This window comes from Simochromis diagramma, unplaced genomic scaffold, assembly GCF_900408965.1.
Source record: "Simochromis diagramma unplaced genomic scaffold, fSimDia1.1 OVJJ01000676.1, whole genome shotgun sequence".
Taxonomy (NCBI): domain Eukaryota; kingdom Metazoa; phylum Chordata; class Actinopteri; order Cichliformes; family Cichlidae; genus Simochromis; species Simochromis diagramma.
The window spans coordinates 2063607-2079481 of NW_024387466.1; the positions used below are offsets into that span (position 1 = coordinate 2063607).

At 38.6% G+C, this 15875-nt stretch overlaps 1 protein-coding gene across 3 annotated transcripts in view; it reads right to left on the reverse strand.

The window, feature by feature from the left end:
* Positions 1 to 15875, reverse strand: part of pcdh1a (protocadherin 1a) — a 112205-nt gene that overhangs the window by 72390 nt on the left and 23940 nt on the right. For all 3 annotated transcript variants that reach the window (XM_040014629.1, XM_040014628.1, XM_040014627.1), the window contains 2 exons: positions 14452 to 15266; positions 11684 to 13870 (listed from right to left, as the gene is read on the reverse strand). In XM_040014629.1, the coding sequence (XP_039870563.1) occupies positions 11684 to 13870; positions 14452 to 15246 (2982 nt within the window). In that variant the 5' untranslated portion in view covers positions 15247 to 15266. The remainder of the gene's footprint in view (positions 1 to 11683; positions 13871 to 14451; positions 15267 to 15875) is intronic.

The following is a 15875-nucleotide window of genomic DNA, read 5'->3' on the forward strand; positions in this document are numbered from 1 at the left end:
TAGGACGTATCCTGGACTTTAAGTCAGCCTTTAACAGTACATGAAATAGAAAGCATCAGAAGGGTGCATGGAGGGTGCCAAGAAACTGTAAATGTGCTCAATATGACAGGCAGCCTATACATCAGTGTTTCCACATAAGCCTTGATTATTGAGGTGTGCCATCTTTTTTACTGTGCTGAGCCAGATCGCACAGCTGACATCCATCTCCGTCTACAGTAACTCAAGGTAACACACCTTCTCTATCTTGGCAAGACACTTCAAAGGATGTCTGAGGATGTTATGTGAATATTATTGGCATATATTTCAGCCTGCCTAGCACAATTTTTTAACGTTAATTAGCAGACACATCAAAGAAGATTGTCATGGGTGAAGTTTAACGATTTTAGGCAACTGCCCACGAGCTCCATACAGTGAAATGATTGCTGGAAATAAGAAGAATAACGTAATAGTCGACAGATCAAATTGTAGTGACTTATTTATGTTATTAAGGTTTATTTTGATCATCGGCTAAAGCATTTGAGCCTTCTTGTCAGCTGCCTTGCTTGTGCACATTTTATAGAACAAAGTATATAATTGAGATTGCACACCTCTTGTTTTTTTTAGGCTTCCAGTAGGCAAAAGCACCCCACTTTCACTCCCTACTATTTAGAATAGATTTTTCTCCAGTCACTCCATGCAGCCATCAAATGTGCATGCATTCACTACAACCCATATCTTAATCTTAGTGTTATCGAACTTAAATGTTATATTTTTTAGATGTTTAAATATTAATGTTTAAATGTTATATTAGATCAGTTTAGGATGACCATTAACATCTATACATTTGTAAACTGCTGTGAGATTGAGTTTTACTGCTTAACGTGTATTAGCCCCTAATTAGTTCAGGTATTACCATCTTCATAGATGTTGCCCTTAGCTGCAGCAGTTTTCTCAACATTGGATTTTCTTCTTGTTGATATTCATTAACTTGTTTTTTTATGGGCTTTTTTGTTTGTTTGTTTGTTTGTTTGTTTTACAGCCCAATCAAAAACAAGTGTTTTGTTCCAAATAAAGAGGATTTCAAAGAAAATAAAGTGGGGAACTTACTGAACGTGTAGATGCTAGTTTAATAAGCAATCAAATGGTCATGCAAGGGAACTTGCATGAGAACACAGATGTATTCCTAACAACTTGGCATTGATTTATCAATTATATCGCAAATTTTTAATCACCACATCCCAAAGGTGCTCTACTGGATTATGATATGTGACTGTGGAAGCCTTTTGAGTCCATCCCCCAGATCATTACATCATCTGCCTGAACCACTGATACAACAAAGGGTTGGTCCATGTTATCATGTTGTTTATGCAAGATTCTGACTTTACCATCCAAATGTCACACAAGAAATCAAATCAGCCTAGTTGTTAAATTTTAATGGGTCTGTGTGAAGTGTAGCTCCAGTTTCATGTTCTTAGCTGACAGGGATGGGACCCAGTGTGGTCTTCTGAAACCCATCTACCTCACGGTTCAGCATGTTTTGTGTTCAGAGATGCGCTTCTACATACCTTGGCTCAGTGAAGCTATTGCTTTTAAACAGTAGCTTAACTGAGTTACTTCTGACATCCTGTGAACTCAAAGCAGTCTGGCCATTCCTTTCTGACCTCTGGCCTCCACCAGGCATTTTCAGCACAGAAAACTGCTGCTTACTGGATATTTTCTCTTTTTCTAATCATTTTCTGTAGATAAGATGATCGTGAATGAAAATCCCAGGAGATCAGCAGTTTCTGAAATATTCACACCAGCCCATCTGGCACCAACAACCATGCCACATTCAAACTCACTTAAAATCCCCTTTCTTTCCCATTCTGATGCTCACTTGAATCTTCAGCAGGTTTTCTCAACCATGTCTACATGCTAAAATGCACTGAGTTGCTGCCATGTGGTTGACTGATTAGACAGTTTTGCTAATGAGCAGTTGAACAGTTGTACCTAATATGCGGGCCAGTGATTGTATTCTCTTCATACTGCAGAAAACGCAATAAAGTTCTGAGATTTGATGCTTATCGTTTCACTTTTGTACAATAAACATGCAGTAATACAGAATGGTCGCAGTCCAAAGCCCACAATTTGTGGCAGTAAGTTGAACTGTTGAAAAACTGCAATGTAGAAAAGTGAAAAGCAGTTAATTAAAATGTCAGGTTTGTATGTGCTGGTTTTTTTTAAGTTATTTTTGGCAAAACAGTTATATGAAGTTTTGGTGTGAATATTCTTTTTTATGTGTACAATAGCCCTAACCATTTTTGGGATGCATGAAGAACATTTTATTATGCTTTAATTTAATTATCATCCCAAGGGAGGTTGCCAGTTGAGTCTTTGTGTTCACCCATCCTAAACAAAATGAAATTATAAGCACACTATCTCTTAAAGCAATGCTTCAGCAAAAAATAACGAACAGGCTCTGATGTCTCTGAATTCCTTCTCTAACAGCAAAGACAGTATGGAAGTAGCTCGAGTGCTTACAAAAGACCTACTGTATGTATCTGGGCAAAAAAAACTGCATGGAATTTGGTATTTTCTGTTTTCCTACACTAAACTGGAGTGCAACACTTTGCTTATTATTGTGCTCATTCAAATGCCAAGTTCACATTCAGTCAAAACTCTATTATATTTTTGTATTTTTGTCTCCTCTCTATTGTATTTTTTGTCTCCTCTGTAATACAGTAAGACCTGTGAGTCCTTACCTAGCAGTTACATAGGCTTAGAGATATATTTAATACACAGCCTTTATAAATCCTATAAAGTTGTCTCACTCATACACCCACAGCTTAGCTACACATAGGAAAAGTCATAGCACCTTTTGCATCATCTCATTCTCTGTTCAGCTTCAGAGACACAAATTCAGACAAAGCCTCTGTTTCTTGCTTTTCCCCAAATTCTCCTATGTTTGTCAATTCCAACTGTACATCACCTTGTGCTGTCACCTGTTTGCCAGGCTGTTTTTTATCAGCAATTAGTCACAGTATAGGCAGAAGGCTGGATGCTACCAGGCTATGTTACCTTCCTGACTTTGACCATTTTTCTTGTTGCGTGTTTGCCTTTTACAGTAACTGCCTGTACCTGTTACAGTGAATAGATGTCTAAAATTTAGGGGATCTCGAGTGCTATAAAGCTACAGATTCTACTGTGAATGTCTAAACCACTCTCCTTGTTGAGGACTACATGCCTCAAATTATTTAAGCCAATCGTGTCAGTATTTTAATCAAACTTACTATGTGGACTCAAACACAGTAATGTATTGAACAAAGAGAATAACAAGAGAGATGATGGCCAATGTGGTTATTGTTAGGTACGCGTAGCCAATGGGCTCCCCTTGACTATCTGGGCCTGGCATGTTTAAACTTGAGCATTTCTTTCAACAAACTTTTTGGTCGACATTTTAACCAACCATTATTACAAAAAAATTTAAATATTAAAAAATATTTTTCTACACTGTTAAGAAAAATGAATCAAATAATGAGAAATTGAAATGATAATTAATAGAGCTCACCAGTTTTTTGGGGGGTTTTTTGGGGGGGGGGGGCTGGGTGGCATGTACATGTACATGTTGTACAACTTCCCCATCCATCCCGGAAAAAAAAACCCACAGGAAAAACTATGCTTTATAAAAAGGTAGGTGCAAAATTATACACTACTGCATTTTTAAAGTAATAAACTGCTCTGAACTAAGATCACTGTGGCATTTTTTTTTTTCTTTATTATCTGGGTGTATTAAGTTGTGAAAGAGCAGCATCAAATGTGCAGTGCTTTCACTACAATGCAATACTGATGCAGTGTATTGAATCATGCATTGACACTATAAAACAGTAAGAAAACATGCCGTGCAGGCAGGGCAAATTACTCCACCATTACCTCACTTTCCTTCTAGCCTTCTTTTTCTGAGTAATCAGCCAGGGCAAATATGTGGTGCACAAAGAGCTGTTTGTGTGTTTGTGTGCTTGCCTGTGTGTGTGAATGAGAGAGTTGGTCTGTGGGTGAGTATGTCTGCGTGTGTGCCTGTGTCTGTTTGTAAAATACTGGGAGGCAGATTGGAAAGTGAGATAGGAAATGATAATTTAGCAGCACGCCATGCTTTCCCAACTATTCGGTAAAATGCAGATGACAAATTTTCAGTGATTTCATGGTTCCACCGGTCTTCAGTAAAAATAAGCATAAGACAAATCTGCGGAATCGTGCATACGAACATATCACACACAAATCGGTGATGTATCACTATTTTCGCACCTTAATTTGTTTGTGCTTCACAAACAAATTGAAAACTGCCCCTAACCATGTATATGAAAAAATGAAAAAAAGCCCAGGCTGTTTTAGCAAACATACACACAACTCGTTAAAATGAATACATCCATCACTACTACTACTACTATGATTACTATGACTACTACTATAATGAATCATGCTGACTATTATTCTTATGATTATTTATAAAACTTGGATTCCCATTAGCTTCTCCATTGTGGTTGCTAGTATCCTTGGGGCCCGAAAAGGTTCCTATGTCAAATGTATGTATTATATATTTTTTAAAGTTACAGTAAAGTCCGTAAATCGCAGACTGTGGTCAACTGAATTCTTTTTTCTTACCCTCCCAAATTTAAGTGAATAATCCTAGCTACGGTGAATGCTGTAGGACAAACATATTTTAGTCTCCCTGCTGAGATCAAAGCATTAAATAACATTCAACTGTACCCCATAATGCAACTGCCAGCCTATTAAATGTATAGGATTTCCTTATATTATTAATCTATTACTTCTTTTTGTTATAATACAATTTAGTTGACATATTTCTTAATCTACACTAGCATCTTCTGTCAGAAATACATCATCATTTCTAAGGAATCTCTTTAGCCTTATCTCAGTAAAGCACTGCTAATCTTAATTTATCATCAAGACAGGGTTCCTTCACTGAGCGCTTCCTAAGTGGAACCCTTTCACGCATAGTGGCCACTACAGTGGACAGCTATTCAAAGGCTGTTTTCTTATATTTGTGTCAGTGTTGATGGTATACTTGCACATAAACCACTACATTGGGCACTGATGTGTCACTCCATACCCTGCCACCCACTGGTTGTTTAATGTTACTATAGATGTATGACGTATTTCATTGTAATTATTGTTATTTAACCCTTTCATACATGAATTGAAAAAACCTCAATCAAGATTTTTTGCTTAAGTATTTTTATTCATATTTTCATGGCTAAAGATTAATAAAAATACTTAAGAAAAAAATCCTGATTGAGGTTGTCATAATTCATGTATAGAAGGGTTAACAGATACATTAGATCATCCATAAACACGGTTACAGCCCTATTTGCAAGATTTCCCCTCATAATGGGGCGATTGTGGCTCAAGAGTTGGGAGTTCGCCTTGTAATCGGAAGGTTGCCGGTTCGAGTCCTGGCTCGGTCGTTGTGTCCTTGGGCAACACACTTCACCCGTTGCCTACTGGTGGTGGTCAGAGGGCCCGGTGGCGCCAGTGTCCGGCAGCCTCGCCTCTGTCAGTGCACCCCAGGGCACCTGTGGCTACAATGTAGCTTGCCATCACCAGTGTGTGAATGGGTGGATGACTGGATGTGTAAAGCACTTTGGGGTCCTTAGGGACTAGTAAAGCGCTATACAAATACAGGCCATTTACCATAATTCTGACCAATATAACATCATTCAAAAATAAATCCATATCAAATTTCCATAACTTCTACAAAGGACAATGCTGTTTTCCAAGTTTAAATTATGAATGTTGAACCCAACTGCCACCAATACAGACCCTGATCATATTATTTTATTATTTACAAATGTGATTAGTGCACATAGAGATTTTATTACTACGGTTATTTACAGAAACTGTTGACCTTGTCACAATTTGAGGAAAGTTTAGAGATCCCTGTAACTCAGATAAGGTTTATTTCTAAATGAGCAGTACTTATTAAGAAATTAAGATTCATTAAGATTGATAGAAACCAATAAAAGTTCAGGTCACCAGGAAGAAAAAGAAAATTCTATTCTCTTACATTACACTTAAATTTTCAAAATACTGTATATTAGAATTAGGTGGTCTGTAACAACAGCCTATAAAATAGGCATAAATGTTAAAAACAAATCTTTAACCAAAAATTCTCAATCTCTGGACTCATTACACATTTTTTTTATCACTGTTCCTGGAGATAAAAAGCAACGCCTACACCAAATTTATTTCTGTCTGCCCTGTACAACTTGTAACCACTTACAGCCAGCCTAGAGTCATTGCAGCTTGAATCAAGATTAATTTCAGGCAGAGCCACAATGTGAATATTATTTCACTGATACCAGTGACTTCATCAGTCCTATTTCTTCAAACGTGCAATAATCAAGCCCTTTTCAGACAGGCTTGTTGAAAAATAGACATTATTAACTTTACCTACAAAAGGAATGGTAATATATGATGATATGAAGATGCCATGCCATTGTTGTTTGTAGACAGAACGATTAATTTTGGCTAAATGCTATTAGCACTCCATTTAAAGGACGAGATCAAAGACCCAGGGCTAATTTGGCCAGTACTTGCTGTTTTCTAAAACACCATAAGTCGCAAAATGTTCAGAATTACAATTAATCAAAAACATAAAAAAAAAAAACCCTGAACAGAATACTAAATGGAAAACTGTAGGCTTCAACGGTATTAAAAATGCCATATCATTCCTGGATGACATCATTACAGTCATTTTCTTAAGTCAGTTTCTTGGCACTATCACATTTTTTTAATTAATTAATTAATTAATTTCATTTTTCATTGCAGTGAGGTTCTCATCTTGATCTGACAGATTACGTGCTCCTTCCCCTTCACTGTTTTCTTCTTTTTTATAGAATGTTTGATAGCCAAACTTTTTTTCCCCGAGTCACAGTGCCTCTCTCAGGGGGAAACAACATTCAGAACCCCCATTATTTCAGCCACAGACTTATTTTTTCAACAATCCTCAGTCTGGTGGAAACATTTGTGGGAATCTGTGTCTTTTGACTTCCTCTTTGCACAAAAATGTTTCACTTTCTTCATTTGGACTTTCTCTTGCTTCCTTGCTTCAGTGAAGCGTACAGGGTTTTCGCTTTCATTCTTTCTTTCTTTCATTCTGTGCTTTCATTGCCACTAATTTCCTCACTTAACCTAGAGGTAAATGCATTTTCTTATATAGATAATGTCGTGTGCAGATAGTATGCGTGTATACAGATTGTACCAATCTGTTAGTTCAGAATGATTCTGTTTTGCTAACATGACTATAGTGATGAGGGCAAAAAAGGGCAGTGCACATGCTCGATTAATCTGATAGTAATTTTACGCACTTGTTTTTTGTGCACGGTAAGAAGACTTCCAAACACACCTAAGTAATTGAGGGCCAGTGTGTCACAGTCTCAAAGAACAAATTGTGCTTCCAGCCTCATCTGTAATATACCTCGGCTGACTTCAAATACCCGCATTGGACTAAATCGGGCTAATCCCAGCTCAAAGGGATGCCTAAAGTTCACAAAGTGTGGGCCCTTCTTAACAAAGAAGCAGGTTAATTAAGACTCACACTGACTCACTCTACTACAGGTGGGCATGGAGATGAACAAGTAAGCCAGAGCTGGACAAAATTCATCCTCATTGAATGAATAGAACATTTTATCAGCATGCGTTGATGCATAAAAAATACAGTGACGCAGTAATGATTGTTGTGTAACAGATGATTTTCAGTCCTTCCTGACTTTCATTTTGCTTTTTGTTCATATGTAAGATTCTCATTAAATGAAGTGTGAAAAAAGGTGCCAGCTCTTGGACCCAACAGAGCTAATTATCAGGTCTAATGGCTAATGTGAGTCACTGGTTTCTCTAGCAACCATCATGCAATATCACACATTCAAAGGTGATGAGGGGGTAAACTACAAAAGGTGCAACCTTTAGCAGCCTGGATTTAGAAATGTGCAGCTTACAATGTTGTGTTTTCAAAATACAACTATGTACCAACATTTACTTTGCTATGTTACTTTCGTGACTACTACTATTCATTTGCTTTATTATGTCCAAATGGATGACACTGGGTAAAACACACTTATTTAAAATATTCATATTCTGTTAATAAAATAAAAAAGTTTCCTTTTAAATCTTAAGAATCAAGGAACCACTATTTGTATGGATAGTAACTTCACATGCAGTAATCAGTACAATATATTGTTTGCCCAAGAATAAAATTGTGGCATATATCTAAAAATGGCTTAACTTGCCAAGACCCTGAGGAAAATTCCTAGTGTCCCTACTTTAATTACAACAATACCCAAACAGGTGCAAGCAGAAACTGTAAGAACCTCTATGCATATTCAGTACAGTGAGGCTATAACACCCCACTATTTGAAGTCTCCCACATGTTTGTTTGAATCTAGTATAGAACCATTTGGGCTGACTATGATGCTACATTAGTGCTCAGTAATTTTTCTTGATCTAAAACTTTCTAATTTAGCATTTGATGAGTGTTATTCTAAAGGGTGTTGACAAAGGACCACAGAGGAATGAAGCTGGGCTTCTTTAGTGCCTATCATCCTTTTTCCACCTCTGATGCAATGGTTCTCAGAAGCTTTGGAGCTAGTTGGCAGCAAAAGCACTGTCCATGTTACTGAATGTTATTGCTTGTAGACACATGGAATGCAAAATTAGAAGTGTGATTAGTGGCGTTGAGTGTCTGTTGCTGTTTCTTTTTTGCGAAACATTACATCCTGGAAACAGCATTTTAGGAATATTTGCAGAAGTGGGTTAATCTAAAACAATTACAGGGCTGAAACATTCTCCACAGAGTCTTGGGAAAAGATCAAAATGTTTCTGAACTGATAGCAGTACTAGCTCCTGGTGTAGGAAACTAAACAAATATTATTTTGCACATATAGCTGGCACATGCTTAGGTAATATGATGATCTAATTAGCACATCTGAAACATCTGTTCGGGTTCTTGAGTAATATAGTACTTTAATATTCTACTATTCAGCCTTGGGCTGTTCATTAATCTAGCATATTAATGTAGAGATGCTTCTGATAAGTTCAAATAGAGAAGATGAAAAAGTAATAATTTTGTAATGACCAGCTCCACAAATAAGTTCAAAATGAAGAGTTAAGTAGGTGCAGCAAACAAGACAATATTTTACCTGCAAATAAATACTAATGCATGTATGACAGTCTTTAATTACACTCCATCTAATTTTACATTATCAGTCTATTTGCACCTGCAATCTAAACCTGGGAAAATATTTTCATCTTTTAAATATATCTCTGCAATCAACGTCTAATACCACTAACACACTCACAAACACACTCGCACACTTTTATATCAGTTTTTTTGATCAATTTGTTTAATATCCGCTCAGATGCCACCTGACAATAGATTTGTGTTCAGAAGGAAACTGTCTCTAATTAAAGCCTAAAGCATGAAGATACTGCTTGAAACAAAAAAATATCATTAAATGCTTGTAATGTTTCATATGCTCATAATCCCTGAACATGCACGCTGGAAATTTGAGACTTTGAGATTTGACAAAAAAAAAAAAAATAGACATCTGACCATATTGGGGAAACAAAAAAACAAAACTAGTTGTTGAGTGCAGCACAGTTAATTAAAACAATGGCACCACTCTAGATCTGTCACATCACTTGGCAGTTGCTTTAATTATATATTTTGGTCAATCTGTTCTTCCTGATGTGAGAGGGGATGCCATACACAAGACAACATCTGCTGAGGTATGTCACATGAGCTTCAACATCTGTCCATGTTTTTAAACAGCCTGTCACTCACTTGAGTCATGTTGCATATGTATTTATGCGATCATATTGAGAAAGCACACACACAATACTGTTAAATGCTGAGAGCTTACATCTGTGCCAGACACAATTAACACTCTTAGATTAAGGAGCAAATCTACATACAAACAGAGAGATTGGCACTACACACAAACACCCAGACACACCCTGTGGCTTGCAGTCATTTTGGTCCCTTATGTTGTCCATCAAGAAGACAGTGGTGACTGTTCTCTAAACTGACTCCACCCACAACGGCTTGTGATCACCTAAGCTGTCAACTAACATCTGCTAAAACTACCAACAAGCCAACTGTGAGACTGGCTCTGAAGATATCTCCACAGAAAATGTGTCACCTACACATGTTCAGAACTCAGCGGCATGTTTTCCCCTTCTATTTTTGCTAATTTTTATGTGGCAAACGTTATCTGCAAAGCCTTGGAGAATGTCAAACTGTTTTGTACAGCTGAAATGTAGGAAGTGTCTTGAAAGCTCATGTCAACTCGTCCTGGTTGAAAATAAATTGTTTACATCAATGTCAAATATTTTCAGTACTAAATAATGGCCATCCTTTGAATGCCACAGTAGCGACATGAATAAAGTATTGTTAGATCTAGTTGGTGTGTGTTTCACAAATATATCACTTTTCACTCAGTGTGGTTCAGAGGAATCAGTCATGTTAGGTTGCTAATCATACCCCGAGTTTTTGAATTTGTGGTTGTTTGTGATGGAATGCCCCTGCGCAAGGCTGTCTTTGGTGCTGGGTATTCTTTGAAGTTGTCTTATCAGCATCTTACCTCTCACTGACACTAGCTGTTTTTTTTCTGTGTTGAATGTGAGTTCAGCACATATTTAACTAAAAAAGTAAATAAATAAAAACCACAGATCCATTTCAGTGGCTCAAGCATGGCTGTGTAACTGGTGGGATCAAGACATCTGGACATTTTTCTGTATAATAAGGGATGTTCTACTATATAAGGATAATGATAATCTGCCTTATCCCCTCCTGCACACAAATTTATATTTGTGTAGTCCAAGACACACATTTACACAGTTGCAGATGACACAGAAACCCAGAGACACACTAGCTTTCTAGCCTTACTCTCTAAAATCTTTCTGTTCGTAATCCCTTCTGACTCTATTAATATTTCTGTTTCCATGGTGATTCAAGCCCAAATGTTGTACAGATAAGAGGAGATAAGAGCATAAGGAGCAGGGAGATAAGAGCAAGTGACCTGCCGAGATCACTACAGAGCACTAGAGGTCAAGCAGAAGAGCAGAAGTAAGTGAGAACAGACCATCCCTGCTCAACTCTTCTGCCAACCTGACAAAATCTTATTTTTTAGCAGTGCCACAATTGAGCAAATACTTGCAGCAACTTTCTTTCTGTCTATGCAATTTTACATATATACATGCCTTACCCAGAGAAGCAAAACAGACAGTTACTAGTAAGAGAAAGAATGGATAATATAATTTTGGAAATGATTTGGTCTGTTCTTCGTATATCATCACACACAATTTACAGTTATGCACTGAGTAAAACAGCCAGTAACAAATTTGTACTAAATTTTTAACTATCGTTTTACATTTTTACAATCCAGATAGATGGCACAATGACAAAAATGGCATTCAGATAATTCAAATTTGGGACTGTTATTGTCAAAGTAAATCATATCAAATTACTAGAACTGCCAAAGTAGTCATGAATGAGAGTTGTTGAATCTGTGATTTTCAGGACTGTAGATGATAAGAATAAAATATTGCAAGTCTTATAATGAAATCACTGCTTTTCAACATTCTCACAAAATACACCAAACCAATCACCCACCCTCAGACAGACCTCACTATGCGCTTGAGATAACTGTACCTGTTTGTTGTTATACTTCGGTTGGCCCGTCTTGTAGCTGTAATCTGAGTACTGGTCTGAGCCAGTGGAATTGTCGTCTCCTCCTGTTCCTACGAAGGTGTTGGTGGCAGGGAGGTCCTGGACCACCTGATGCTTCTGTGAGGCAGATGGCGATTGGGCTTGCAGCTGGATGGAGGGTAAAGGGGAGTTGGAACGGTAGTGTCTGCCTATATCAGGGCTTCCTGGTGAATATGTTAAAGGCAGATGTATCCTGGGGCTATCATTGACTCCATCAAGGTTGAACTTCAGACTTTTTTGAAGGCTGACCTCTTCGTCTTCCCCGAGTGGTTTTGGAGACTTCTGAGGTTTGCCTTTGCGTCCACGTTTGCCTTTGGTGTTTTTTGGGGCCTGTTTGGGTGCATATAAGTCCTTGGTTTCCTTTTTGCCAGCTTGATATCCACTCTTGGTTTCTCTTTGGATGCGGTGGCGAATAAATACCACCACCAAGATCAACATTACAACACCTGCTACACCAGCAAGGCTTCCAAACAATATATTACTACGCTGAGCAGCAAAACCATTGTCGGGATCACCAGCAATGTCCCTGTCCAGTGGAGTGTAAAGACTGTGTCCCACTAAGGCTTCCACTAAGCTGACATTTGAAATGGTTTCATTGACATAGATGTGGACCAGGGCAGTAGCGTGGCGTGCAGGCTTCCCCTTGTCACTTACTCGCACCACTAGGCGATGTAATCCACCATGTTTGCGTGTCATCTCCTTTGCTAGAGTGATCTCTCCACTTGAGGGGGAAATGCGAAATAACTGGTAAGGGTTTCCACCAGCGATACTGAACACCAGCTCTGCATTAGGGCCATTGTCCAGGTCCTCAGCTTCCACTACTTCAACGTGGCTATCTGGGGAGGCTAGAGGTGATAAGCGTCTGAAGGAAGAGTTGGAGGGCTTAGTTATCACAGGATCATTGTCATTTTCATCCAGTACATTGATTGTAACACCCACATATGAAGACCTGGGTGGCTCTCCTCCATCCACTGCTTTTAGACGGAAATTATAGCTGCTTTCTTTCTCCCTGTCAAACGAGATGCTTGAGAGAATAGTTCCTGTTCCATTTTGAACAACAAACTTTCCTTCATCAGGCTCTACAGAGAGGTGAACGTGGGCATTCTCGCCTTTGTCCATATCTAGGACTGTCACCATACCAACTGGACTCAGAGGTGGCATGTTTTCCAAGACTGAAAAACTGTAGCCACTAAGCATGAATTTGGGATCATTGTCATTGCGGTCTATTACTTTTATTACAACAGTTGCTGTTCCTTTATGGACAGGAGACCCTTTATCTGCTGCAGTGACACGAAACTCATATTGTTCTTTGTGTTCACGATCAAGAGAGCTTTTGGCTCTTACTTCGCCTGTATTTGGATCAATCTCAAACAAGCCTTTGATGGATGAATCTGGCAAAATATTATAGAGAAGTTCGGCATTAGTGCCGCTGTCAGCATCTGTGGCTATAACATCTAAAATTTTTTCTCCTGGTTGGTTTTCTTCAGCAAAATCAACCTCAAACAAGGTAGGGGAAAATATTGGAGAGTTATCGTTCACATCAGTCACTTGAACCTTCAAAGAGTTTGTACTAGAGAGTGCTGGGTTTCCAGAATCTACAGCCACAATCTCTACTCGGTAATCTCTAACTCTTTCATAGTCGAGAGGCGTGGTGGTCTGTAGGAAATACTTCCTCTTGTTGTCACTGGTTGAGTCACTGGCAGGGCGAAGCTGAAATGGCACATCACCTGCTACCACACAAGTGACCACAGCATTTTCTCCCTCATCTTTGTCAGATACTTGAACTAAAGCAACAGCTGTTCCCACTGGCATGTCTTCGGAAATATTTGCCACTCCTTCACTGTGCGTCACAAGGCCAATCCCACGAATCTCCACAGCTGGAGCATTGTCATTTTGGTCAGTCACTTCAATGGTTACAAATGTCTTAGAGCTTTTAGGCTGAGGGCCTTTATCCCTTGCTATCACATAGAAGGACAAGCTGCTGATTTCCTCCCTGTCCAGTGGTCCTTTGACATAGATGATGCCAGTGGACCGATCAATTCGTAAGAGTTTCGGCACTGGGTCTACTGCCTGGTGAAGGGTGTACTCAATTTCTCCATTCGGGCCCATGTCAGAGTCGTTTGCTTTAACCTGTAATCAAAACATATTCAATGGTTAAAGTCATTAAATATGCGCAACAGTTAGTGTTGTAACTAATGTTATTTACAACACTAACAATGAATGTAACTAATGAATCATTGGTCACTGAATAAATTAATCCAGGAATCTGTGTGGGTCTGATCACTTTAAATCACAGCATGTAGATAACTTTGTTTTGGCTATTGCTTTTCCTCTGTTTTTTGATAGTTACATCACTAGCCTTCTTTTCTCTTTTTTCTAGGATTCAATGAAAGGTTGTAAATTATTAGGCCTGACATTTCCTTCATGATAATCAGTGTAAATTCGCAGCAACATGCTGTGAAAATCCTGCACAGAGCAATTTATACTCCGAAAATAATATCTCACACTGTTCTGCAACTACATTGTCAATACAAGATATAAGCATTTATTACCTGTAGAAGGATAATGAGCTAATGCTCTCTTCAAAAATATATTGAAAAAGGTAAAATCCAAAATTTAAAACTATACATTTATTCAGAAAGACATTGCTGGTTACAATTTAACTTTGCAATCCAGACTACAACATTATACAAAAAAAGTTTTTAAATTACCTGCAACACAGAGTGTCCGACAGGGCTATTTTCCGAAACCTCTGCCTCATAGGTGGACTTTTCAAACTTGGGAGCGTTATCATTGGCATCGGTCACCACCACTCTGAGTAATGCACTGCTGTAGCGCTGAGGGTTTCCTCCGTCCACTGCCTTTATGGTGAGGTCATAAGAATCCTTTAACTCACGATCTAGGTTGCCCAGGACAATGAGCTGTGGGAGCTTCCCTCCCCTGTCATCAGCCACTTGCAAACCAAACAGGGTTGCAGCATCTGGCCCTGCAGTCAGCGCATAGTCAGCTACCCCATTCCTGTCAGAGTCCCTGTCTGTAGCTAGAGGTATGGAGAATAACGCTCCCATGATCGTGTTCTCGGGGACTGAGATGGTAAGCACAGAAGAAGGAAATTGGGGGGTGTTGTCATTGATGTCCTGTACTTCAATGCGTCCTTCAATAAGCCGTGGGCTCTGGTTTTGTATCAGATCAGTCACTGATACTTCAAATTCCAGGTAGCAGGGTTTACCCTTAGCCAGGGAGCGACAGTCCCTCAGGGTTTCTCTGTCTATAGGAATCTCTGTGGTGTAAATGTCCCCTGTCTTTCCATCGACACGAAGATAAGGGGCACCCACCTCTAGCTTGTAAAGGTGACCTGAGTCTGGCAGTCCCTGGTCTGCTGCCAGGCTACCTATAAGAGTATTTGGAGGTTGCTCCTCCTGGACCCGGTACAGGATACTGCCTTCAGCAGAGCCACAGTGCAGCACCACGACCCAACACAATATCACTTGTAAATTCAGTTCCATTAGGTCATCAGACGATCTGCCTGTAAAATGAAAAAACACAATATGGGTCAAAAAGCTGGTTCCCTTTCTGCTGAAACCTAGCTCCATAAAGCAATATTTACATAGCTGTTACTTTTTATTTAATTATTCAAAAATGAAAAAAAAAAAACTAACAGAGGGTCAAAGTGAAACATTAGACAGGGGAAGCAAGCAGAACTGTGTTTTTGAATAATGACTCTACAGCTATAAAATTAATCGTTTGTTTTTTTTTCAATAACTTGCAGTAAAACATACAGCATACCTAGAAGCACAACACAATAATTAGACAACAACAATAACAAAGAGAAAATAGGGCATTTAAAAAAATGCAATCATAGCTATCCCAGCATGGCTTCTTTTCAGTCTCAGAGCTTCAAGAGTTTCAATGAATATCTCAGCTTTATGAAATTCATGGAAAAATGAATGTAGGAACAAGAAATTATATCTTGTGAGCTTACATCCAAAACAAACTTGAGGGCCAGTGTGGATTGTTTCAGCTGAATAATCAAATAAAAATGTAATACAAAAACTCACAGCCTAAGAGACTCATTATTTCTGTATTACACAGCTAGACATTGAGTAGGGACGCAATGTAGCTCTAAAATAACCTA